The sequence below is a fragment of the Idiotropiscis lumnitzeri genome, chromosome 11 (assembly GCF_059441095.1).
Source record: "Idiotropiscis lumnitzeri isolate Australia: NSW breed Sydney's pygmy pipehorse chromosome 11, RoL_Ilum_1.0, whole genome shotgun sequence".
NCBI classification, from domain to species: Eukaryota; Metazoa; Chordata; class Actinopteri; order Syngnathiformes; family Syngnathidae; genus Idiotropiscis; species Idiotropiscis lumnitzeri.
This window is the reverse complement of record NC_142401.1, coordinates 4,780,471-4,807,802: the sequence shown is the minus strand read 5'-3', so window position 1 is coordinate 4,807,802 and position 27,332 is coordinate 4,780,471. Positions and strand designations below refer to the sequence as shown.

The following is a 27,332-nucleotide window of genomic DNA, read 5'->3' as shown; positions in this document are numbered from 1 at the left end:
TTTTGTTTTTTGATACGCGACTTTCGTGTTGTCACAAGATCATGCGTGTAGTCACGTAAATTTATCGGGAAAAAGACGTCTTAAAAGTATCAAAATATGGTTTGATGAATCCATATTGGCCATGAAAAGGAAAATCCATGCATCCTTTTTTTTTTTCAAACGTAAAGAAAATGTTAACTCCTCATAATTGGTTTGCATGACAAATGCAAGTCCCACGCGGCTCGTCTGTCGGGAGCAACCAACGTGCTATTAAAACGACACAATACATCTGCGGAGCAGCCGTCCCAGTTCCACCACAGGGGTCACGAGGAGGGCACAAGGCATAATTAAGGGACCGCACCCACGCGTGACACGTATTGTTCACACTTGTGCCGTCGAGCAGATGCGGCAGGAACGAGAAAGCCGCGACAAGCAGACTAATGATAGTTTCTGCCACAGACAGCCACGACGAACGGGAAAGTCATTTAGGATTTGGAAACATTTGAAATACCAGTTTCCTCTGAGTGCCTCATCATGCTTTGTTGCTGCAAATTGCTGTTTTTTTTTTTATGGCTTATTGATGATAATGATGACGACGACGCCGGTCGACAGCAAATGTTTTATCAGAGCTGGCTTTGCGTCCCTGAACGTATTATTGATGCTGCTCCCCCCGTATCACGTTGCTTTTGCACTCAGGATGACGGTTTTGATCACGAAGAACCCGACAGCATCACCACGTTAACATCCGCAGCACACACTCGTTTCTTTTCTGCTTTCCTGCCTCGGCCCTGTTTACACATCCGCAACTCCAGTCTAGCCCCTGTGAAGTACATGAACCAGTCGCATGGGCGTTTCCACGGCAACAAGAGAGCCAAGGGTCTCAAGGTCGGCGCGAGAGCACCTGGAAGCGAGCCGAGAGGAAAATGGAAGCTTAACCTGGCGGGCCGTCACTTCTTTGGGGGGCAGAATTTTGTGGCTGCTCGAAATTTCATTAGAGTCTCTGCCTCCTGCCAGAGGCCCAGGTGATAAATTGTCACCACATTCGGGTTGTTAATCATCTCTGGGGTCGAACGAGTAATAAAAAATAGGTCTCTGCTTTTGATGACGAGGAGGAGCAGAGTGTGTTCTGATAAAGAGGGAGGGAGCGAAAGAGACCTAAAGAGAGGGGAGGAGAGCGTTTGTGCAGCTGGAGAGCGTTTTACATTATTTAGGACTTGCTTCGTCGTGTGCATGTTTTGTGCGTGCGCTGTGTGACCAATTCAACATGCTAGCCGTGGCGTCGCAACCAAGGGGGAGAAGGCCGCTTCTGCATTTTACTCTTCCAAACATGCGATTCTCATAACAACAAAATAATCCAGGCTGCAAGGCTCGACAGCAAATAGAAGGAATACTGAACAGAAATGATCATATATTGAGTTATTTTAACTTGCTAAGATGCTAACTAGCGTAGCGAGGGAAATTTGAAGGATTTTCTCTCTTTCATCAGAATGTAAGAATTCTCCCTAATCCAAAACCAAATTGCATCGTCCTCTGTCATCCTCAAATTAGCACAAAAAAAAAAAAAAATTGTGATTGACAAGAGGTTGATTCATTCATTGCCATTGACGGATATCGACGTCAAAAAGTACATTCATTTTACTTGGGCAGGTCGTGAGTTAAATGCTGTGATTTAATAATTTATTAATTAGCATGCTATTAGCGCAAAAAAAGTTCTGTCTCTCTCAATAAAGGCCAAGCGAGCTTTGCAAAAATAAATAAAAAATAAATAAAATTAAAAAAAAAAAAACGCCTTTTTGTTACAGTTCAAACCTTTGCGGATGTCTGCGCCACCATCTCCCTGGTGATTATTTGAACAAAGCTTTGGCGATGAGGATGAGGAGGGCGACGCGGCTTAGACGCAAGCCAAAGTGAGCGGATGTGAGCCCGACTGCAAAGATGAGCTTTGATGTTGGGCAAAGATGGAAGCTCTTTGCTTCAAAGACTTTATCCCGACAAACACGTTGGGCTAACAATGTCATCATCCTCATGGCTTCTTCTTTGTGTGCTCAAATATAAAAATACCGAGCAACAAAGTCCACCAAGTTGGTACGTGGTCATGATGAAAAGTAGCGTCCGGCGTTAAATTAGCTCTACAATGCTAAAAGCAGAAAAGCTAACGCTAGTTGATAATGGGAGATGATTTTTTTTTTCTCACTTGTAGTATTTGATATGAATTGCATCTTTTGAGGTTGCATTTGATGCGCACAGCAAAAATAGTTTCCTTATGAAGTAAAAATAGCAATTGTTTTACTGACATCCATTTGGTCTCTTTTTTTTTTTTTGCTTGTTTTGAAGAGTGGAGTCGCAACAGTGGCTTCAGATAATGATAACAGGATTGTGACCCGCTATAGAAAGAAGAAAAGTCGACTTTTTTTTTTTTTTTTTACCATTTGATGAATATATTATTTTTATTTTAACATCACCATCATTATAGTTTCACTTTGAATTTCCCCTTCATTCATTTAAAATGATCAGCTCTGAATGTACACATACTGCAAACTGTCAAAAAATATACAAACAAATGCAGGCTTGTGCTATAGTCTGGTCAAATGTCTATAAAACAGTGGCGGGAGAGAGAGAGAGAGAGAGATTGAAAGAAAGGGTGAGAGAGAGAGAGAGACCAGTGAAGACATGCACACCATAAGATCCTTGTGGAAAACGACAGACATTTCTTTTGTCCCCCCCCCCCCATTTCATCATGTTCAGCACAAAAGGCCTGCTGAGTATCAAATAAAACAAACAGATGGTTGTTAATGGAACTGTTAGGCACATCATTGTTTTTATGGTTTTACATTTTATGAAAAAGTCTGGATTATTCTAAACGTAGAATTTCAATCCAAATCAAGGGGAAAAGGGGAGAAAAATCATAAGAGAAAAACCAAACCAAAAAAAAAAAACAACCGTCTTGGTTGTAACTTAACATTGTTACATCAATTTATCAAATCTGCGTGCAAGAGTCGTGGTCGGCCGTGTGTGCACAACTGGGTTGGACTTTCAATGGGCATGGACACTTCATCTGAATGATGTGGAGTGGCGGTGATTGGAAGGCTGCTGTCCAATCAGATGCTCAGGTCTCTCGGGTTGTCCTTGTAGGTCTTCCTGGGCTCCGGCAGCAGCGGCCGGGCGGCGCGACCGCTGTCGCTCTTGAGCGTGCTGTAGTACTCTCTCACCTTCGCCGCCACAAAGTTGTCGTCGTCCTCTTCGTCCTCCGAGTCTTCTCTTCGGTCGGGGCTTCTGATGGGGGAGATGTCTCGTCCGAGGCTGCGGGTTCGGTACGGTTCCGGGGTAGATCCTCTGCTGGGGTAATATCTGTCCCTGTCCCTGTCCGCCCTCTCGGGCGATCGCCCCCTCAGGAGCGAGGTATAACGGTTGTAGGCCAAGTCGGAGTCGGGCGTGCGCACGCGGGGCAGCGAGGCGTTCCGGTACGTGTCTCTCGGGTTGCGGGAAAGGTCCCTCAGTAGGCTGTCCCCGCCAAAGGCTCGCTCCATGGTGGAAGCCCTCGTCAGGAGGCTGTCGTTCAAGACGGGACGCTCCTCCCCGGCCTCCCGGTTGAGGCGGACCAGGGCGGGGGGTTCGCGAAGGACGCTGTCCTCGAAAGCCAGGCTCGGTTCGGGAGACCTCGACGGCTCCTTCGAAGCGGCCTCGACGGCGGCGGGCTTCTCGTTGCTTCGCCGCGGGGAGTCATATCTGCGGTAGCGACCGGGGGAGCGGCTGTAGCGTCGGTTGGGGGAACGGTGGCGAGAGCGATGGGGCGACCTGTAGCGGGGAGGTGAGCGGTAAGGCGAGCGGCGAGGCGAGCGCTGACGGGAACGGTAAGGAGAGCGGTGGCGAGAGCGCTGCCCGCGGTTTCTTTCGGGGGAGCGGCTGCGGCGGCGGCCATCCAGGGCGTTTTCCGCGCTGCGCGACCGTTTGTACTTGTCAGGAGAGCGATGGCGGCTGTGGTGGTGACCGCTGGAATGATGCCGCTGGCCGGATTTTCCCTTTTCATCCTTCTTCTTCTTGAACACATTGATCTTTCGGGGAGATTTTGTCCTTTTGTGTTTTCCTGTGCTGCTTTTCTTATGAGGAGAGCGATGGCGGTGACGTGAATGGTGCTTGCCGGTGCCCGAAGCGCGCTGGGTGGTCTCCTTCCTGGTCCGGGATGAGATTTGGGGTTCCGGGTTGTAGCTTTGCTCCGACGGCTCATTGAAGGGCAGAGAGCTCACTTCCGCAGCGTTTTGTAACCCTGAGGCTGTGCTGCTGTCGTTAGGGGTGCCGTCTGCAACAAAGTGCGACATTCAGACCGGGCCGGGATGGTCAAACATGCTTTAAACCAACAGCTCACGACTCGCTCAACAACGACCATGCTGAATGAAAGCCATTCGGATGCACGGTTACCAGCGAGGATGGCTCGTTGTCAGATGACGCAGCGGCCGATTGCAAGAAAGGAACGTGAAAATCAAAAGGCGGTGGCGCCATCCGAGAAGCCAACGTGAACAAGAACAAACCTGCTCCCGGGTCTACTCGGGTTCACCTGTGGAAGCACACGTGGCCGACGGGTGGACATCGGTCCCAGGTTGTTGCTTGTTGATGACTCGGCTTGACTTCACCCATTAGCCATGCTCGCTCATGCACTATGATGATGCTGCAGACGCTATTCAAAGCAGGTCTGAAAACTCAAATGAGTTCACACGGGCGGAGGATGTCATGATTGATCGTTGTTCATCTGTTTCGTCAACCGATGCTACAAAAACATGTTCTCACGAGAATAAGTAGGACGTCCTATAAGATGTAAGCGCTATGTATGGTTCAACAGACGTAGCTCAGCTCCTCCAATGGGCGTGTCAGTCCCCAGACCTCAACCCCATTGAACACCTGTGGAGAGGCTTTAGATTGATTCTTTCTGTATTCTCCCATGGTGTGAAAGATTAGGTTCTATTTTGGTATACAAAGTACTAATAAGTGTGGAAAACAGGATTTGGTGTAAATGTGGTTTGTAATGTTTTCAAATGCCTTTGAAAACGTCGCAAAAGCCTGCACTACAACATACAAGTGCCTTCTTAACGGTTTAAAGTAAAATCATGAGCCAACCAAGACTGTTTGCGTAAAAATTATAAAGTGCGGATGGATCATTTCAATTGATTTTTTTTTTTTTGGACTGTTTCTGCAGGACACTATGCACACACCAACTACGCGCCGAAAAATTCCAACAAATACTTTTTTCAGCGACCCACATTTGCAGTCGCTTCATCTCCGCATAAAATCCTCCACAATTCTTGTGAGAACATGATTCATTTATCGAAAACCTTTTACTTGTGAAAAAAAAATTAAGAAATAAACTTTGGTATTTGGCCTTGTTGCACAGACGTGAAAAAAAAAAAAAAAAGGCTTCGTATGCAGCGTGACCACAGCGGAAAATGTGGCGGCCGTGCTGGCAATTGCGGACGGATGGCGGATGGGGCAAGAGCACAGGCAGGTGATGCCACAGCACACACACACACACACACACACATCAGGATGGGGAGGGGGCACAGAAGCGGAGGACAGTTACAAACCGTGGTTTGATTTTGGAGGACAGAGGCCTCCCCCATCTTGTCATTTCTCAAACATGCAGTGAGATGGGGAGCCACCACCCCTGAAGGAAGACAACAGCCCAGCGCAATACCACACCAAGGAGGATAGAAACAGATAAAAGAGAAAGAGAAGTGGGTTTTAGATCACTCAGAAGAAAAAGGAAAAGAAAGGAGGATTTTTGTCATCGTTTGATTTTCAATAGAAAAAAATGTTTATTTGACCATCGAGTCATTCAGATTAAAAGAGACAGTCCAGGAAGTTGCCCAAACCCTTCAGTGGAAACCGGCGTTTACAGAGAAAAGACCCGCAAACAAGTTCACACGTCAACGCCCACCACGCCCACCCGCCCCCCCCTAAAACGCACACACACACACACACACTCACACACACAAACACGCAAAGCTACAAGCAAACATTTGGACGCCACTCCTCTGCAAAAAAAAAAAAAAAGTGACACTCGCACACGCCCACGACAACAGCATATGAAGCAGTTCTACATCACTGTCAGGCATCAACAAACGATTGTGCCAATGAAAAATTACAAAATTAAAAAAAAAGACAAAAAACAAATACAAGGTCACATGATGTCATCGTTGTGCACGGAAAGACGAGCACATTTGTAGCGCAAATCAAATCACGTGTCAAGACGGGCAAAAGGTAGCGAAAGCCAACAAAAACTAAATATTGTACATTGAACAGAACTATCAATCGAGACTGCTCAGACAATTAAAAAAAAAAAATCCATAAATATTATGGAAAATAGACAAAAAGAAAAAAAAATGTACACTGTTGACAGATTCATGCAGAAATAGACTTTTATCCATTTATATGTGGTTTTGCGTTATGGCTCTGTACACGGAACAAAAATACTCGTAAAAATGCCTCTATTTGTTCATCTCTGTACAAAAGTCGATATAGTGGGAGAAACTTACTTTTTGACGTGGATTGGTGGAGTTCCTATTGTCACAGCTTTCAATGATATTAACAGTGGGTGCAAAAAGATGGAATGAGTGACTCATGTCAAGCATCTTATGTGAGCTTCTCTCTTTTAGCCTTGCACTTAGTTCAGTAGCTTACATTCACCTTCAATAAATATCATAAATATTTCGGGACCCGTCCTGACAAAAGCTGTGTTCAAGAGTAACTCCCATTTTATGACGGGATGCATTGGTCAAGTTTTGTTGGGTTTTTTTTTTGTTCGTTCTTCCTCTTCAAGCTCATTTAGGGTTTGATGAGGATCCATCACAAGAAACTAAGGTCAGTGAAACCTTGTAAACAGTTTATCTGGTCACGGACCCACCACCGAGCTGTAAAGTCCCAGCGGAGAGATTCCGCTTCAAGGTGGAAAAAAAGTGACAGTGGGATGACATGGAAAGTGGGTGACAGCAGGACGGGCGAGAGCGGCCCAAAAATCCCAAAGCGCAAGCGTGACCTCCACCAGAAAGACACCAGACAACACCAACCCGGCCCCTCCCTGGAGTGTGGGGGGGGGGGGACTCGTCCCATGAGGTGGGCGAAGGTTCCCAGGGAGGTGGAGTGAGTTGTCTTCCCCGCAACCCACCACCGTCCGACGGCCGTCCCCCCGGCTCAGGGTGTGAAGATGGGGGAAAATGGAATGTTTTCATAGATTGACCCACCATATTCGGGCACCGAGCCATCGCCCCTCTTGAGCACCAGGTGGACACGTCGCCCTCCGCTCTTAATGAGGTCGATGGCTCGGGAGTGCTTCATGCCCTTGGTGCTCTCGCCGTTGATTTCCAAGATTTCGTCGCCGACCTGGGGAAGTGGAGAGAGGACGAGTGAGAGGGGAGGCGGCGGGGGAAGATGAGGTGTGAATACGAGGAAGCGAGAGAATAACGCGGAGGGGGACGTACACGAGAATATGGCCGACGGATTCCAAGCTCAAAAAAGACGTGACAGAGAGAAGACGGGTAAAAAGCGGAAAAACACTTAAGTGACACACCCCGTCCTCTAAACGCGTCTTGATTTTCTCTCGACGGTTTCGACACCAAAGAAGCAAAACGCGATACGGCGAGAGGAGCATGTGAAAACATTTGGTCATAAAAACAGAAGATAGCACTTGCTTCCTGCCGACTTCCTTCCCATGCCCTTATCTGAGAATGCCAAAAGGGGCCGAGGGAATTCCTCCGAGGGACATTATGGAACCTGATGACATTTCCGTGCCTCACCTCGGTGCTCGACGTGAATATTTACAGTGACCCGGTGCACAAGCCTTACATTTATTCAGGAATGTAAAGTCACCATCAAATCGGATTAACCGACCGAATGTTGACAATTATTGACAAAAATTTGGAGAGAATTGAAACGAGTGCAGTCAATCAAATAAAAGTTTGCACAGACTGTTTGAAAGACAACAAATCATATGAGTTCATAAAAAAAAAAAAGTACAAATGTAGTTTGAGCCAGGACAGGCCGCCACGGCTCAAAGTGACAGTTAGCAGAGATTGGTGGCGACGTATTTCACCAGCAATTATATTGACGAGTAATTTACGCGCGGCTGTAAAATTGATGACGTGATCTTTGCAACCTCTCGATGACCAACATCAATTCATTAAAACCGAGTCCAACAGGACTGTTCAAGTAAATTGTACATTTTTCAACTACTATCTGGCGCACAGTAAGAAATTGTTAGATGGGGCAAGTTTTTTGTATCGCGGCTGAGAATAAAACAACACAATCAGAACCATAAAGGTCAGCCGATGACTCATTTAATATCTTTGGGGCTCTGTAAATTGTTCAGAGGATGCGGTTTAATAACGCTCACAATGAAATTCATATCGACCTCAAGTATCGAATTGGAAATTGTAAATTACAAACTACGAGATCAGAATGGTGCATTCAGGGCCTTTTCACTTTTCATCTCCAAAAGAGACATTCAGAATGATAATATATTATAACATATTTTCGTGCATACCCTCATTTTTCCGTTGCGGACCGCTGCTCCATCTTCAGCTAGTCTCAGTACGTAAAGGTCCATGTTGTATTCCCTGCCTCCCCGCAGACTGAAGCCAAAGCCTTTGCTATCTCTCTCCAGGTCTGCTGAGTAAAACTCGGAATCCTAATCGAGGCAGACCAAACGGACACGCACACACAAGAAAGGGGGGGAGAAAAACAAAAAAAAAAGTTGCATCAAGGTCATTTTTGTGCATCATGTTTTTTTCTTTCAGCTCGGCTCCATTTTCAGCTGCATGGAACAAAGAAGACCAGCTTCCGTCAAGCCCCACCTGCATGTATGGCATAAGCGCGTTGACTGTATGTGTATACGCGAACATCAGGTGTAAGGATTCTGAATAATTGATGCGCTGAGCTGAAGGCGGAGAACGAGAGTGGTGTCGCAGTGCATTGCAAGGACAGTCAAGACGGCTCCTCTCGTCCTCACAGCCCTCCTAATCTTCTTTGCGGAGCGATCAATGCTATCTGGGGGAGCCATCTCCACATAGCGCCACATTAATTCAGCGGGGGACATGGCACACTGAGGGCTTGCTTTGAAAGCATGCGGCATTTTCTTAATGCACAAAAAAAATAAAAAATCTGATCATGCCGGCAGGAGAAATATATAAGTGAATAAAAATACACCTTGTTTGTCCTTGGGTTGGGAAATTCGAGGGATTAGCGGATGCACTGAGGGTTAGCGGACAAATGAGTTGCATGAATGTGCGCAGTGATAAATTGGGAACGTTGGCAGGAATGTGATGCATGTTTCATTTCCTACCTGGGCGGAGACTTGCGTTGGAAGCTGTGTCGGAGGCGCTTGAGGGGCTTTAAAGTCAAATGACTCCTGTTTTGGTTTGGTGTTGTTTCTGGAACGGGAAAAATTGCAGGCATGAGTTGAACAGTTCAGTGAGTTTTGTTTCGAGGGGTGGTGGTTAGGAACATGATGTGTATTCGTTAGCCAAATTTTGCCCGCCCCAAAAAAACAAAAAAGCCCGAAAAATATCTGACTAATATATTTGCATGAAAATTCTTGATTCAGAGAGCCAAAGTTTGCATTTACCTGGCCTCTGGTGCCGCCTGTTGCTGGGCTGTGTGAGTGGTGGTTATAGTGGCGATCTTCTCCGCATTAGTCAATAAAGACGCATTTGATGACTCTGAAAGTGAAAGAAAAGAATATTTGTAGGTAGAGGAAGCAAGAAGAGAGAGAGAGAGAGAGAGAGAAAGAGACAGAAGGGAGAGAGAGAGAGGGAAAGAGAAAGAGAGGGAGACAGTGTGAGAGAGAGAGACAGAGAGAGGCAAAGAGAAAGAGAGAGAGAGAGAGAGAGAAAGAAAGAGAGAGGGAGAGAGGGAAAGAGAAAGAGAGAGAGAGAGGCAAAGAGAAAGAGAGAGAAAGAGAGAGAGAGAGGGAAAGAGAAAGAGAGAGAGAGAGAAAGAGAGAGGGAGAGAGGGAAAGAGAAAGAGAGAGAGGCAAAGAGAGAGGGAGAGAGGGAAAGAGAAAGAGAGAGAGGCAAAGAGAGAGGGAGAGAGGCAAAGAGAAAGAGAGAGATAGAGAGAAAGAGAGAGAGAGAGGGAGAGAAAGAGAGAGAGAGAGGGAAAGAGAAAGAGAGGGAAAGAGAAAGATAGAGAGAGGGAGAAATAAAAATGTCTTTTTTTCTTATTTTTCCACAGAAAAGTTGTCATCAAACATGGAAAACAGTTAGAAAGCAGAGTAATCTAGCATGTGTTCATTAATATTCCGTCAAACTGTCTGTCAAATCGCATTTTATCTCCAAGAGGCACACGTCTCACGCTCAAACTCTTTCTGTCAAGCCATCCTTCTTGCATATCCTGACTGTTATCGTCGCACGGCTTCAGTCGTAGCACGTGATCCCGAATGAGTTTCAACTCGAAAAAACAGGGCGCCGCATCATTATTCTTGCACCAAGAACAATGTCATCTTAATCAGGTGTCGACAGGTAACCTGTGATTGGAATTCTTTTCTGTTCGCCTCTCATTTCTTCCTTTCCACTTCACAACCAGGTGGTTGAACTCGTCCCTGCATCCAAAATGCATTTTTTCTTTTTTTTTTTTTTTGCTGATAGCACTCGACATACAATTTTCTGGCCTCTCCAGCAAAATCGTCTCCACGCCCGCAAAACGTCCGTTTGTAAATCCTATCCTATTCCATCTGTTCAGTGGCATCACCTCGCCCGCGACCTCAGCTTCTGCTCCGATGCCTCCCTCCATTCAACGCTCCCTCAGCTGCCCGGCTGTTTTCTGTCCGCAAATTAATCGACTAAGCTCTCGCCGCCATCTTTTTCCACTCGACTGCTTACGTTTCAGAATGTCGTTCAAGCTGCCTCTTTTACGAATGCCCACTAGCTTGGTAGCACAGACAGAGTCTTACACAATTGGAGAAGAAACAGATCAATATGAGTAAACATGGAGACAGGGAGCGGAGAAGGTTTGTCGCGCAACATGAACCTGTTGTTCTTACAAGCAACTTCGTGTTTCCAGAAAGAAACGATATGATTCTATCAGAAGATGCATGCTGGAAAGTAAAACTGTGCTTTGGTGTGCATCGCTAGGCGAGCTGTGCACGGCAAGACAGTCCGAGCTGGAGAGTCATAAGTCAGCGTCAGTGAAAACTCTCCCAACCTCGCTTATCTCAGTGGAGTCTCTTTGCTCGGCTATTTATTCACGTCAGAAAGTTAAGCGAACTGAACAACAACAACACGAAAAGAGGGCGTGTACAGCCATGTGGAGAGAATTTTAGACACACAAGCTCCAATCTTCTCCCGACACTCTTTATGTCTCGGTGTCAGTCTGCACCGTAAACACCAAGTTCTCAAGTTCTTGTTTGTCTCCTTGGCAGAGCAATTTTGGCTCACTGTTCTCATCAGACCATCAGCGGGCAAAAAAAAAAAAAAAAAAAAAAAAAACGGTCAGCCATTAGAAAAGAGCAGGAAGTGAGTGGCGAGTAGACAAATGGCTGCAATTTCTACCAGTGCACAGATTGACAGGGACTATTGGCTTCGTTGCACACACAAATCCACTTAAACAATATTTGTATTGCATGCCAGATTCATCTGTCACTGCAAAGTGAGGAGAACAACACGTACAAAAATCAACTTTCCATGAAAGCCATGGAAGAGAAATGCTGGAATTGTTTCTTTTTTTTTTTTTTTTTTTTTTTAAAACACGGTGTTTGGAATGAATGTCATGTCCATCACATCCATTAGGAGCCAATCAGATTGACAAGTATGGCCTAGAGTAAACTACGCAGTGCGACACAGATTGTCTCTCTCTCTTATTTGCGGTACCTGTTTGTTTCATGTGCCGGAATGCGCGCCTTATAACGCTATATATATATATATATATATATATATATATAAAATTTAAATAAATAATCAAAATAATAATAATTAAAACTAATAATAATAATAATTATATATATATATATAATTTTTTAAATTTTTTTTTAAATTTTATTTATTATCTAATCTTATTATGAACATAGGTGTGGTAAAACACTGATTTAAGATGGAGCTGATCAACCATTTCTACTCACCGTCTCCAGGAATGATGCGCAGCGTAACAGTATTCCCGGCCTCCTTGATGAGGTTGACGATGTCCGAGTGGGACTTGTTGGTGATGGAGCATGAGTTGACTGCCAGGATGCGATCGCCCACCTTCAGCTTGCCGCAGCGGTCAGCGGGACTTCCCTCGATGATGCGCCCTATTTTGTGAGGCATGGCCACACATGCATTGCCAGCTATGGTCACCAATTGACACGATGTGATGCACAGATCAAGGATGTGTGTATGGGTGGAATTTGGTGAGGGGAGAGGAAAGAAGACAAGAGGGAAATAGGGAAGGGAGCAGAGACAGAGAATCAGAAAGTTAAGCGTGAATTCACTGGCAGCCAAGAGTAAAGCCAAAGACACAGAGGAGGCGATCAGAAAACGAGCAAAGCAGAAAGCAATTGGCAAAGACAGGAAAACGTTGGTGTGCTGCAGATACATTTTACCATATTACAGATTCCCCATTCGCCTTTGAAATGAATCACGATCCAAAAATCATCTCTCTTATGTGACCAAAATTCTAAAATGGAATTTTTTTTTCCATGACGGTCTCTCTGCGGTGAAAATCAGATCATGAAAAAGACAGCTTTGTCGTGTGCAATCTGCATCGCGGAGAGAGTCTCACCTGCATGACGCGGGAGATGATAAACATACATCAGAGCTGAAATCTTCCCACGTGCCTTAAGGGCTCGCCGTCTCGCCGACGTCTGACAGCTGTCACTGCAGAGTGCGCTAACTCTATCGGCATTTTGCTTTTCATCAATGCCTCTTTAACAAACATCCACATTTTTAGCCTGCTAAACGATACGAAGAAAAAAAACCAAATCAACTTTGGCTGCAAAATGTCAAGTTGCTTCAACATAAATGTAAATTCAGAAAACTTTGCTTCTACCTACGGGAAGCATTTAACGTGGTCCTGGCAAACTTTGCTCCCACACACGTTTCCATTCGATTTTACATGTCTTTTAAAATGAGCAAACACTTTGCGACTGGCCGGTGAAAGGGAGCTTTGCAGCTTTGTGAGCCAAATGTGGAGAGCTGTGCACATTTTCCACTTGCACCCACACAGAGAGAAAGCAAGTGGCATAGACAGGAAATCACGGCGATAGGGTCAAGAGTGTGTTGCATAAGGAAAAAAAAAAAAAGCACAGTTCAAAATGATAGCTGTCTGCACTCTAACTGGTAATGAGTAAAAAGCTTGTGGAGCCAATCATTTATCGTACAGGAATAACCCAAAGAAAAAAAAATGAATGGATGGATGTGGACCGTACTTGTCGTTATATTGTCATTGTCACATAGTGCGAGCGGGAGCTATTTAACTCATTCAATACCATTGACGGATAAATACGTCATAATCCATTTTTTTTACTGGGCTGGTCGTGAATGAGTTAAGTTGGGCTGAATAATGCAAGCGTCTTACGTAAGGCCCACTTTACTTGTGATCAATTATGAAGGCCGTGTGCGAATAGAGCAGCGGCTACGAGCAAAGAAATGTTTGACTCATACCAGACTGAATCGTGATCGGCCTCTTTGAGCCGTGTTTGTATTTCTCTTGCTACAACACCGTACGGACGGTGCTACTTTGGTGTTTTATGGATGACATCTGCCCATAAAGATAATAGAAAGATAAAAGACCCCAGTGATAAAGAAAAGTGTTTCATATTTCATGGGAGGGAAAAAAAAAAAAAAACACTTACCGAAGGTGGTGCCAGCCTCAGGCCGCGACACAGACGACACAATGACGAATCCAAAGCCCTCGTTCTCCCCGCGGCGGATCTCCACATCATAAGGCTGCAAGGCGGAGACGGGGACGCTGGAGTTGACGTTGGGAGGCTGCGACGAGGTGGCGGCAGCTGCGGCGGCGACCACGGCGTGAGCGCCACCCGCAGGCCCACCGCCCCCGCTGCCGATGCCGGAGGTGGAGCCGCTGCCGGAGCTGACCGTGTTGAGGGAATTCTGACTGCCCTGCGGAGTTCGCTTTCCGATCTCCTCCGTCAGGCTAGGCGCCTGCGTGCTGCTGTGGTGGGACGAAGCGGGCGAGGGGGGCACGTCTCCTTCCGCTTTGACTGGAGATGAGCGTGAATAGAAAACAGTGAGGAAAAATAATGCGAGACGAAGACAGACGTGAAACTGTGGACACGGAGGAGAGGCCGATGTAGAACAAGCTAAACAACATTCGCTGCCTCCGAAAAAAGTGCTATACCATCCGGAGAATATCAAAATGGAACTTCACAGAGCCATTACCATCCTAACAAGTCATTTTATGGAAAAGTTGGCCTCCTCCAACAATCTCTCAACTAATCTGTTTTGCCCAGAAAAAGAAGAATGCCCGTCTGATATCTTCAGCAGCATTTCATTCGCCATTTCATTTCCTGCACAAGGAGAGCGTTTCATATTCTTCGAAGGCAGATGGCGAGCAGCGGCCCAAGGTTGAGCGGCCACTCCATCATATTTATCAGCCTTTCCTTATCAACGTGCTGAGGAGTGGAGCCTGACACATATTTGGCCAAATCGCAAAGAAAAGTGACGTCCTGATTCCGCTGTTCTTGATGGAACAGAAACGTTAAACAGAGAGCCTTCAGCTCAATTGCGATTTGGCCGATATTGCGTAATCTTCAGCGAGGTTAGACAAAAGAAGCTAGCGTGCGACCATTCCCGATTGTAGAAAATGGCCGTAAATATTAAGAATGGGCTCTGGTTTCATACCGGCGTAAGTGGTTTTGCGTCGCACGGTGAGGTTGACGTGACCTTGCTTGGCCGCCTGCTGCATCAGCTGCACCACCAGTTGGTGCGACTTGCCCACCACGGCTGTGCCATCCACACATATGAGCTCATCGCCGGACCGCAGGCGTCCGTCCTCGTCCGCCGCGCCATACTTCACGATGTGGCCAATGTATATCTAAAAGACAAACGGAGACTTAGGAATACAGAAGCTCAAAGATCAATATTTATTGAAGTGTTCAGCAAAATCGTTTTGGCTGAAATATCCGTCAATGGCAGTGAATGAGTTGATGAATGAGTTCATAACAAAAACAAGGGAAAGTGAAACATAAAAAGGGGGACACTTACTGGCTCTCCTTCCTCGTTGCCTCCAAGAATTCTGAAGCCGAACCCTGTGTCTTTCCTCCAGAGGAAAATATCCTGCTCCTGGAAGTCCGGAACTGGAAGGATGAACACATCATCAGCCATCTAGAGCAACACGTCATTCTCAAAGTCAGCCAAAAGATGGATTTAACACGCGCATGCCTACCCCAAATTAATACAATTCCAACATGAATCTCAGGAGGGAAGTTTTTTTTTTTTTTCCATAATAATGAATGCTGATAATTATATGGCCATAAGGTAAGCCGTGTTCACGGTGAGGAAAACCAGCCATGCAAATAATCGCAGTAGCAGCTCCAAGCTTTGTAAAAATAAATAAATAAATAAATAAATGTGCACAAATTGCTTTGGATGCTTTGGCAAAAGAACAAATATGCAGGCCGTCAAAAAAGACAGTGATTTATTTTGGATTAAATGCAAGCTATGCAGAGAAGAGAAAAAAATATTTTTTATTCTTCTGGGAATATTTCTAATTCAGCACAGGGCCCCAGTTAGGCAACGGTCACGGTCCACTGCCATCAATAAGAAAAGACGTTTGCAGTGTTGCACAACAGAGACAGCACAAAGGAATTGCAATGCAGCAACTGACAGCTCATTGTTAATTTAGAGAGAGGAAAGAAAGAAAGAAAAAAAAAGGCGGGAACTTCAGGGTCGCCTCAACATAAATGGTCATCAAATTTAAATCGGTTCAAGTTTGCATCGCTGCGGCTGTGCAGATCTCCCAGTAAACTGGCGAGGAGATTTCCTTGCCAAGGTCACCAAAGCCACTCAGAGACAGTAGGGCGGCAGAAGGCGTAAACAGTCCATCCTTTCGACGACAGCTAAAAAATTCCGGCGGACTCCGGCTATCGCTTTCAATCTACCGCCACGCAAAAGTGGAGGCCAGGCCGATTCAAAGGGCTAACTGTCACAATCTGCACCTGTAATTGCTTCGGGTCAACTCGGCAGCGACACTCTGCTCTTGTCCATTTGCAGCGCAATAAATGATCCACAACGCGGGCGGCTCGGCTCGGATCATCTTCCATTTTATGGTGACATTTGCAGCGAATGACTCGCAAGCACAGCATGTTAAAACAACTTCAAGCACTTTCCAAAGCCCAAAACACATTTCTAGAATTCATTCACCCTACTTGCGAAAGTGTGCACACCCGCTTCTAATTGGTGATCTGGCTGTGTTTCAAATTAACGATGATATTCTAACTTGTGTTAAACGCGGGTCAGTCCACATTTTTCCATAAAAGAAGGTCACTGACTGCGACCTTGCGTACAGAAATGTATTTGCTCCAGCAAATGTCTGAGCCTGATGGGGTCCACATTGCGGAATTTTCAGGCACAAAAGCTCAATGCCATCTTCCTCTGGCATCTTTGCTATCACCCTATTCCCTTTTTATGCCCCAGAGTTTCCTTCCTGGTTTACCCCGTAATTAATCGTAGCTCTAATTGCATCCTTGTTTCCGGTTCCTCCATCCCACTTGTTTTGCGCTCCTTTTTTTTTTGGGACATTCAAATATTATCACAATGACGATATCGCAGCTTCTTTCAAACACAACGAGCCCACGGTCGGCCCCTCTTCTCATATTCTTCTTCATCTAACTAATGGAAGGCTTTGACAAGTGATGCCTTCCAAACTGATTAGATGTTAACATTGCTCAGCCCTTGAAGAATGTTGCTTATTCTCCTCCCCCGGTTTTTTTTTTTTTGGGACACTAGATCTGAGAGCTTTTTAATTAGAAGTTTCTCCATGCTCCGGAAAGACAAGGCAGAGGGAGGCATGCAATCCGCTGACATCCCCTCCACGAGTCAAACTAATAATACATCTGTTGAGAGTCGCTTGGTGCGTCATTGACGCCAATTGAACCACCGTCAGAGCATACATGTTTCAAAGTGACTGGACAAAGAACGCTTGAGATTTTGCTCTCTTATGATGGAGAGGATAGACTTTATTTTACTTTGCCTAGACCCCACTTTCGAGTATTTCCCAAAGTCAAAAAAAGCAAAGCGAGTCTGCATCGTTAGCAAAGCGTAGCATTGGCTAACAGCGTTAGCAACATTAGCTTGACAACCAACATTGAGGACAGGTTTTTGGGTATGGGATGGGTTTGTTTGTCCCCACTACAAATACGAGAAATATAATACTTACAAGCATTAATCCTCATCCCAATTCTTTCCAAACCCACCGCAGGCCTCCACCAAGCCCACCGACCTGCATGCAGCACTCATCCAACCGCCACCAAAAATATTATACTTACGCCTACTTTCATACATGCTCCTGGACTGGGCCCAGATCTTAAAGGGATCCGGTTTTCTCTGGATGGTCCCGTCGACCGTGGGGTCCTGCGGTGGAAGCCCTGGGAGGGGCTGAGACGGCACTGGGGGAGCGGCGCTCTCGCTGAGCGGAGGTGCCAGGGATGAGTGCAAGGGCGAGTCCGTGTGGGCGCTCCGGTGGCTGGAAACGCTGAGCTGTGAGCTGTTCTGGCTGTCCTTCCTTGACAACGGCTGTTGGGGAAGCAGATGAATATAATTGGGCGACTACAAGACATGTTGTCAGTACATTGTTGACCACAAAGACGCAGACAGGTGAGAGGAATAAAAAAAAAAATAAAAAAAAAATAAATAAAATGGAAGCAGCCAACTGAACAACAGAAAAGTGGTTGGTAAGAAACATTTCAGGGTTTCTCATGATTAAAATCATTCAACTGGAGGTAAAAAAAACTACATTTAAACATTCTGTTGTTTAACAGCAACACAATAAGAGCTACTTTCCCTGCGGCTTATGGAGAAATAATCACAAAAAGCACAAATGGGGTTAAAACCCAAGAAAGGATTTTAGTGGCACAGCCACAAATAGGAAAGCTCATGAAATTGCCACTGGCCTCTTAATAACATCTGGCCACCTGCTCACCCATTTTTTTTTTTCAACTGGCATTATGGGCTGGCGGTATTCATAAAGAAGCTTGTGAACACAAAAAGCAAGACATCGCATGAGAGCAAAAGGCAAATCAGACGCAGATAGCAAGTGACAGCAATTGCATCTCACTTAGAATGACCTCGCAGTTCTTTGACCGTGGAGGACAAAAACACGCCAGGAAGGCGTAGAGGCAGCCAGCCTCTCTTTTTAAATATACTGCAGTGGTTAGAAAACACACCCCCCCAAAAAAATTCTTATTATACTTTGCTAAAGATTTATTTTCACAAGGAATCTCTAATGTCATGGAACAATCAATTTGACGAATATTTTCTGGAGCAAGAGGTCATCTACAGTCCATCACACGGAAAAGTGTCTCCATTTTGTCTTGTATTTCTCGCACTTTGACGCACTCAAAATTCAAATCACAATTCCCCCTTTGAGGACAAATAAAACTGCCTGGTGGTGGATTTAGTATATTTGACACTTTGAAATCATGTCCTTTGCTTCTGTGCATCCACAGCGGTTCCTCTCCGATGACCCGATAATTAAGGAGAGAGAAGATTGAGGGGGAGGAGGGCCGGCTGGATGAAAACTAAATTTTAACGGCTGATTCAGCGACAGTCCTACTTTCCATCAAGGTCCGTTTGAGTTGGCTTGTATTTCATTACAGCCTATGAGGCAGCTTTCACCTCCGACACTGCATTCCAAATTATTTTTCACACTTTCCTAAATAGTCCATGCAAGTGACAGTCATCATAATTTTGATTTTACATTTAACTTATTTGAGAGCAACTTAGCATTTAATTAACTTGTTTCCGCTTGAATGTAAGATTAACCTCTTGGAGCTGCTGTTTGGATCTGAACCACTTCCAACCGGATGTTCCACCAGGTTCTCAATAGGGTTGAGGTCAGGGGAAGTTTCTCTGTTTTTATACTGAAAGCAGCCTATGACGCAGAGATATTCAACTTTGGACGGTACAGATGGATGGAGTAGTAGTAGGTTGCCGTCTTGGGCCCGAACCATGCGTAGACGCCTGATTGGCTCCCCGAGGTGCCTGCCTTGAATGTGTGAAAAATGACGATATTCTGACAGTCCACTTTCTTTCATGGGAAAAAAAACAACAACCGTGCTTTTATGTAACAAAATTGTCCTCATGCACGACAATGCAACATATTGGGTTGAAGGGAATGCTTCGGCATCACTGGCTGCCGTTGGCAAAAAAAAAATGGAGTGAAGCACGTGACCGCTACGTTCCCCAGACCTCAACCCTGTTGGGAACCTTTGGAACCTCTTCAAGACCAAAAGGAAGTTTACATCCAGACACGAGATCGAGGAGGCAATTCTGACATCTGGCAAAGAAATTCAAGCAGGAATGATCCACAAAGTCGAAGGATGTTAGAATTTATATTCAATGCAACTTGACCTGTTTTTCGTTAAAAAATAAATTCAACAAAAGACCATTTTTAGTTCAAAACAAACATTGAAAATAAATAAATAAATACTGTTATCATATACACTAAAATGGAAATATATTTTTTTTTTTTGCCGACTGTTGTTTGCATCAACTTGAATAATCAAAGAAAAATGCAGAATAATTTAGAACACAGTGTAACAGAATATCAACCCATCACCATCACCTCCACCCTCAAAATATCCACTCCACCCAAAATGCCATGACATACCCTCCGAGTGTAATCTCTGTATGGAGGAGCCAGCTCAAAATCATCCTGCAAAAACAAAATGGACAAACACGACCAGTCAGCCCACGTCAACAGGCTCCCCGTCGTCAATCACGCGATGAGGTCGCTCCCCCCCCGCCGTGATCATACATTCAACACTTACACGGTGCGCTCGGAACCCGGCGCGCTACCGTCAACAGAGTGTTAGCAAGCCAGCTCGCGATGCATCAAAGCCCCTCAACCAAGCCCCCCAATGAGAGGAGGAGGGGTGGCGGCAGCAAAGCGACAGGGATTCCACCCCCGCACAACATATCGTTTCTATAAACAGACCCCTGACACCAGCACAAGTTGTACCTTACAGATGACAGTTGAGAGGTGGAATGAAAAGTGATGGGAGCAAGAAAAATAGCCCTCCGACACACATGTACACGTTAGGGGTGAATAAAAGACAAATAAGGAAATCATGGAAGAGACGATTCAAAAATAGGCTAACTTACCAGTTTTGGGCTCTTCTTCGCAGGTGCCACCCCTGTGAGGACCAGAAAGAGGAGAAAATTACCAATGAAGTGATGAATCCAGGCTGAAATGTAGTTTTCTTTTTTTTTAAAATTGCCATAAAATGACTCCAAAACAGCGTCCTAACAGGGTTTGGCGTATCTTTCGCAAATCTCCTCCTCTCTCCTTGTCTCTCTTCCCCTGATCTGCCTGAGTGGCATTTAGTGAGGTTGTGTGTAGTGGGAGGGCAGGCGGCACAATCTATCTGCATCACTGCCGCGGCCAGCGCTTGCCTTGACTGCTGCAGCGCAACAGTGGGGCCAGCCCGCGGGCTAACCCGGCGCTCGCTAGACCCTGGCTATTCAACAAGGCGCATGCATGTGTGTGCGTGTGTGTGAGAATGCCAATAGTGAGTTAAGAGGGGAGGACAGAATCCTGGTGAGCAACTAAGCTGGAGGAAAAGAAAGAAAAAAAAAAAAAGCAAGAGCAAGTGCAGGCGAGGAGGCGAGAAGCGCAAAGCACGCTGTGCTCTGGATTTCCTGGCCGTAGCATTACCCATGGAGAAGGAATCCAAGATACTGAACATTAAATTATAGGCAACCGTCAGTTCCCCTCTTACTGAGACCATCTTCCCGCGTCCGCTGAGCGCCACGCTCCACTGTCGAAGGCTCCAGCATCTATAGGCAGTTGCCGCGTCTTCCTCTGCTCTCCCTTTCCAGCTGCCTTTTCCTTTTTTTCCCACCTACTTTCTCTCGCTCTCTCTCTCTCGCTCGCCCGCTCACTTCCTTGCACACGGTCCTCCCTCCCTCCTCCTCCTCCTCCCTCAGCATCATCGCCCCCCCCCTCCATCCGAGTCTCCCTCCCACCCCTACCTTCTGGTAAACATCCACGCAGCTGCACACACCCCACAGACAGTTTCGTACGCCGCTCACTGCACAATTCAAAGTGCGCTTAAAATACAACAAAGGGGGCCTTTCGTGAATGATCAGTGACCAGAAAGATCACCATCACAGACATGACAGAGGAGAAGGCCGCCGCAGCCCAAGTCGAGCGAATAACTGTCTTGGCGGTGCAGAAAAATCAGCAAGAAGTTGCGGAAAGCGGAACTAGACGAGGAGGAAGCGTCACCCTGTCAAAAATGCCAACGATCTAAAACGTGTGAAGCCGTGGTGGATATTCTGGACACGCACAAAAAAAAAAAAAAAAAGGGTCAATACTGTGGTTGTTCTTTAGATAAGATCTTAACCATTCACGCACACACAATCTCGCAGACATCAAGGCTCATTCCCACCCGCCCCTGCTTCTCTCTTCCCATCATTTCCCTCGGCCCCACTGTTCACTTTTGCTCAATCAATAACAATCCGTCATTTCGGACTTGCAGTACACAGTCATCCACTAAATCCGATGTGGACATAGATCTGTGGTGTCACTCACTCCAGAGGCTTTCTCGCTATACTGAAGCACGGCATGAAAAGTACCGTACACTGCCGGTTTTGGATTATGCAGCAGCCGTTGTCCATCAACGGTACTAAGCGCTCCTCGCTACATAAGAGATTCCAATGTTGCTTCCAGCAAGCAACATTGGAAAGGGATTCAGGGCACTGAATGTGTTTTTTGGGGTCTATTGAAATCGACTAAATAATTTGTTTCTCAATCATTTTCTTTTGACAACACAAAGCCAGGATCGAATTCCATTCATTCGTTCATTGAATTGCAAATAAAGCAAATGTAGCCACGGTGCGTTTGAAGATTTCATAATCAGACAGTACTGATGATGTTCAAGCCGTATCGTATAAATCTGAAGAAAAGAAAGAAAAAGGGAAAGGCAAATTATATATATATATAAATAAAAATATCTGACTTAGTATTGCAATATTATTATTATCGTTCTGAGTAAGATAGTGATGTTCGCGAAACAAAGTACGGGTTGAATTAAAATTGTGTTTAGTTTTACAGTCAACATCAGCTGGATCGTCAATAAGCAGCTCAAAGCAAGCAAAGTTGGACTCTTTGTGAGGAACTGTCAAACTGTGCAAGCCAAATGCTGAGGCAGGGGAGAATTGACCCTCGCTGCGGCATGTGATGACTTGCCATAAAATTTCATTCATTTATTTACTTTACGAGCTCTGTGAGGTTTATGTAGCAACCGCTTTGTGAGCTTTGGGGCACTGACCATTTGAAATAATACGCCGTTTTTGAGTGAAGGGATGGAAAAATATTTGTTTCCATCTGATTAAATAATTAAAATAAAAATAACTAAATGCTTATTGACAATCTAGTCTGCATTAACGGGGCTTGGGGTTATGAGGTCAACTATAAAATAGAACTGGGCCTAAAGTTGAACCTTGTGGTGCACCACAGGCAAGGGTAGAGATGGATAAGCAGTGATGCACACTCTGTGTCGAAACCATTCCTTTAAAACAGCATGATGAATCCTTTCAAAAGCTGTACTGAGATCCAGCAGAATACAGATTGCTGGATGTCCTCCATTGTTTTCTCTTGTTAATTTTGTGTTGTTCCAAAGCTTTGTTGAATTCATTGGCAGCTTACGCCGTCTCTCTCACTCTCTCTCTGGGTGATGGAATGCTGCTACAACGGATGCAGCTATCATCATCATTTACCGCTTGGTGGAAGATCTAATAACACAAAATGCTGGACATCTGTTTAAATGCGAGCCTGATTAAAAGGACAGAATATCATGTGTTCTTTCACAATTTAAAACAGTTGGAAGTTTTTTTTTTTATAACATGTCTGTGGCGTGCTTTTGTTAAAATAACCCAAGGTTCAAGAATTACAGGCACATTTTTACAGCATGTTTCCTGCCGTGATGAAATCAAGAGGCGGGCGACCAACTGAAAGTCGTTTATTAGAAGTAACGCTAACGATAAGTCCACCATATCTCACCCACCGCGCACATGCGCACGCGAGTACGCATTTAAAGCGAGAGGCCGTGGAGACTCCAATGTATCGTAATGGCTGGAGGCAATTCATTGCGAAGTCATTAAAATGCACTTATCAATTAACGTAGCGGTGTAGCCTATGACATCGCCAAACACAAACACCCGCCACTCACACGTAGACAATTTAGCCAAACATTATTACTGTGTTCCCCTGCTATTCGTGGAGGAAAAGACTGAGGCTCTGCCATGAATACCGAAAATCTGTAAGTAGTTGACGCGCAAACAAAAACATTTACAATTGCACATAAATTCCACAAGAGGGCACCAGACAACGCTATGACTTGGATAAATGAAGCCCATCCACTCACTTCCCAAAGTTCCCAAAAAGAATCGGTGAAAAGGCAGTTTTTCAAATGGCGAACCACAAATATGTGGAGGTGACTGTATAACTAACAGAGGTAGCAAACAACAATGTTGCGACAACATTGCAGCTCTGCTTATCTTTTGGTTTTGGCATGTCGCATCACTGGTTGCTTTGCTCTGGAACTTTAACTGCCAAGTCGTTGGTTGAGAAACTTTGCGTGCGTGAGGCGAATATTGTGAATTAGCCCCATTCTTGTGTGTGTCAATGTGCGTGTGTGCGTGTGTGTGTGCGTGTAGAAGAGCTCGCTCAAAAACCTTCTTAGAAATGGGCAGAAGGAAAAGATTTATTTAGTTGTTTAATTTCACACTTGATGGGTGGGCAGGCACTCTCGAGGCCCACATATTTGTCTACAAACATTAAAAAGTCCATCTTCCATCATATGCCGTCTTAAAAGCCGCTGCCCTGAAAAACAAAACTTTATTTTATGCAATATTGACGGTGAATAATGGACTACTCAAAATGTGCACCCTTCAGGCACCACATTTAATATATCTCATTTGGGGGATTAATGGCCTATCAGATGTATTTCACTGAAAGAAAAAAAAAAAAGAATTTCAAAGTAAGCCGTATATCAACAGCTTGATAGTTTGTCACACAGCGCGGGGAATAAGCTCGTGTCAGAGACAGGGGAATAAATGCACGGAGAGTGAAAACAGAGAGTGTCACATGCAGCGTGACAATGCCACTGACGGTTACAAACAGAAACATGCCCGTGAGGAAGAAGACGACGCGAAAACAGGTTTGTGGTGAACCGGTCAAGTCATGTTCAACAGATTCATAAATACCCATGCTAAATAAAGTGTTACACTATTTTGTTTGAGGCCCGACTGGCACAGCCGCGGTCGCTAATCAGCAGATTATGGTGTCGCTCCACAGCGTCTACACGCACAAATTGGCGAAATTGGCAGCGGCCGCCAACAGTCGGGAGCTGTCACCATAGCAATGAAGGGCCCGCTTCCTGTGGGGGGGACTGACACAAGGTCTCCCAGCAACAGTTGCCGTGGCGAGTTGCTCACCACTGTACGGTACAGGAGGCAAAAGGCTCTCGTCGTTCTCCTTGATGTCTGGATGTGACAGCTCATGTTTTCGAGAAACACAGAAAACGGACAGCTCATTTTTGGGGCATTTGTCTATTGTCGAACGAATGCTGTGATTCAAAACACAGAATTTCGTTTTGAAGGTCGATGCTAACTTTTGGATATTTCTTTTTTTTTTTTTTTTTTTAAAGGGGTGAAATCCCCTCCTCCCACACGCACACACATCTCTCCACCCGGGAGACCCCGCAGGAGATTAGCAGCCGAGCATCGTCATGGAAACAAAAGATTTACGATTCAACCGGTAGCTGTGGAGGTGTGAAGTCGGCGCGAGATTGGCTGAGCTGTGGAAGACTCACCTTGCCCTGTGCAATAAGCAGTGATTCACCAGCTCAAGCCTCCAGCATCGGAAGTGAGCAGAGGTGAATTGTGAGCATCGAGTGGCCAGGCGGCTCCCCGACCGCTTCTTTACGCAACCGCAATGCTTTTGGTTATGGTGCCATTGGAAGGTGCAGTCAGCAGAATTTTTAATGCAAAGTGGGCAAGAACGATGCTTCCTGCCCGTACAGTGAATTGATTTCCTGCTTTGGTCTGCACTGGGACTCATCATCCACATTTATCTCCTGTGAGTGCACTCGACTGTCGGCTTTGCATAGCTCTTGTGAATGGGCATGCCGGTAACTGTAATTTTATTTATTTATTTATTTTTATGCGGGTTATATAAAGTTCGCATGAGAGAACGCGCCGACGCCATTTGTGAATTTGTTCTTCATTACGGCAGAACTACACAGGCAAAGATCCACCGGTTTCTCCCCCCCCCCCCCCCCTCCCCCAATCGTATTCTAGGCACACCTCCAGGACCGACAAAGAAAACACACATTGCTTTCTTCAAGGGTGCGATCAATCTCTTTTTAAGTGCACTTTTGGGCAAAGGAGGGAATAATCACAGGGAAGCAATAGGAAACGCACCCTCGGGTGTTATATTGTAAAATGCTGCTTTGTCAATGAGGGCGCCCGAGAGTATCATACGCATCATCTGCAGGTCTTGGACTTGTTTTCCGGTAATTGATTCGTTATTTACCGAAGACAGAAGACCCGTTTCAACACCTCTGCTTCACGTTCATCTCTTTACTTTCTTGCAACTGTTTCTCGGCCTTTCTCCGTGACAGACCACAGGCAGATGCTTGAGCCAAACAAAAGTACTTAACATTCATTGGAGGGCCGTAACCTCACATAGAAAAAAAAAAAAAAAGCGGGAAGCAGAAACAACCTGGCTTCATGTTAATGACTAATGACAAGCTACCGGGATAGTGAGAGGTGATATTTCAACAACACCCAAACTAGATTTTGCTGACAAAGGGCTATTCAGCAGATGAATGCATCCATAATGGACCGGCTAACTTTTCCATATATGGTGGAATAGTGGCGGGGGAATTTGCATTTTGTATAATCGGGACACAACAAGGCTAAATACATGACATTACAGCATCAAAGGAGGGGGAATTAGATCTGAAAATATCAGCATGATAGAGCAGTGTATGAATCATGAAATGCATACCAGCGCTTTGATTGTAAAAAAATTAAATAAATTGTGCATGACCATCACATTCGTCCTTGTTCAAAGAGTTTAAATAAGAAATCAATTGAAAGCAATTCCTAAAAAAAAAAAAGAAGACGTGACCGTGAGTAGTCCTCAGACGGATGACTGAGACGCTGAAGTCACGAGCTGATGTGTGGACTGCGAGACGGCAGTAAGGAAGTCAAAGATGGAGCACTATTGTGCAGAGCTGCCATAATGAGCGGACGTGGGGAGGCCGGGCCACGGCCACCGGCGACTACGTGGGCGAATGGGTGGGATGTACGGAACAGCGGGGGGCTAGGGAGGGGGAAGGAACAGAAAAGCAGCAAGGGAAGGAAGAATGCTCGTTCTCCACCAATTAAGACGGCTGGTTACGACAGTTTCAAGTCTAACAATGGATGCGTGAGTCTTTACAATTGTGGGCTGCAGTGTGTGTCGTATGTGGGGTACATACACACACACACGTGCACACCCAAATGCTGCTTGACGGAGAAGAAATCTTTGATGGATGGAAGCAGAGTGTGCAAAAAGTGAGAGCGAGGGAAGAAGATGCATGTATTAAATAAGCAAAGCTGACATCAGGACCCCAATTAGAGGCCAGCGTGCCTTGCTGCCAAAGGAGAGAGCGGGACGGAAAAAGGCAGACAGTGGAAAGCGCGCGTGTAATTAAGGCACGGGGATATTTTCACATAAATGCTAATCTGTGCATGTGCAAAATATGCAGTTCAAAAATAATATCATGCCCTGGTCAAAATGTCATTTAAAGTAAGTATTTAGTGGTCCAGAAACGACGTAAGAAACTGGCAAACAAAATCATTATGATTTCAAATTCACCATTTCAGGTGCTAATGACATCACTATAAAATAAAATAAAATAAAATAAAATATGTTTGCATTTCTACTTTTGATCTAAGAGGAGCAAGCGGACTGAATGGATTGTAATTTGAACAATTCCATTTTAAAATCGACATGCATTTAGCAATGCTGGTTCCATTGCAATGCTCCATTTATTCGCGACATGCTAACAGATCAGTCTCTTTCATGTCATCTGAATTGTGTACTCTTGCATGTTAAAGTAAATAACACTCACAAAGTGTTAAAATTCAAGACGGGGTAAAAGA

General features: G+C 45.3%; 1 protein-coding gene across 6 annotated transcripts in view; it reads right to left on the bottom strand.

Annotated features, from left to right (window-relative positions):
- Positions 1-2,408: 2,408 nt before the first annotated feature.
- Positions 2,409-27,332, bottom strand: part of magi1b (membrane associated guanylate kinase, WW and PDZ domain containing 1b) — an 82,524-nt gene continuing 57,600 nt past the window's right edge. For 2 of the 6 annotated variants that reach the window (XM_088308026.1, XM_088308024.1), the window contains exons 13-24: positions 20,277-20,308; positions 19,783-19,827; positions 17,441-17,687; positions 15,159-15,250; positions 14,796-14,988; positions 13,787-14,155; positions 12,077-12,280; positions 9,587-9,680; positions 9,305-9,392; positions 8,507-8,650; positions 7,209-7,347; positions 2,409-4,276 (exon numbers count right to left, since the gene is read on the bottom strand). In XM_088308026.1, the coding sequence (XP_088164152.1) occupies positions 3,078-4,276; positions 7,209-7,347; positions 8,507-8,650; positions 9,305-9,392; positions 9,587-9,680; positions 12,077-12,280; positions 13,787-14,155; positions 14,796-14,988; positions 15,159-15,250; positions 17,441-17,687; positions 19,783-19,827; positions 20,277-20,308 (2,846 nt within the window). In that variant the 3' untranslated portion in view covers positions 2,409-3,077. Of the gene's footprint in view, positions 4,277-4,302; positions 5,633-7,208; positions 7,348-8,506; positions 8,651-9,304; positions 9,393-9,586; positions 9,681-12,076; positions 12,281-13,786; positions 14,156-14,795; positions 14,989-15,158; positions 15,251-17,440; positions 17,688-19,782; positions 19,828-20,276; positions 20,309-27,332 lie in introns of those variants that run through there. The other 4 variants (XM_088308025.1, XM_088308027.1, XM_088308029.1 and 1 more) reach the window with 4 other exon arrangements.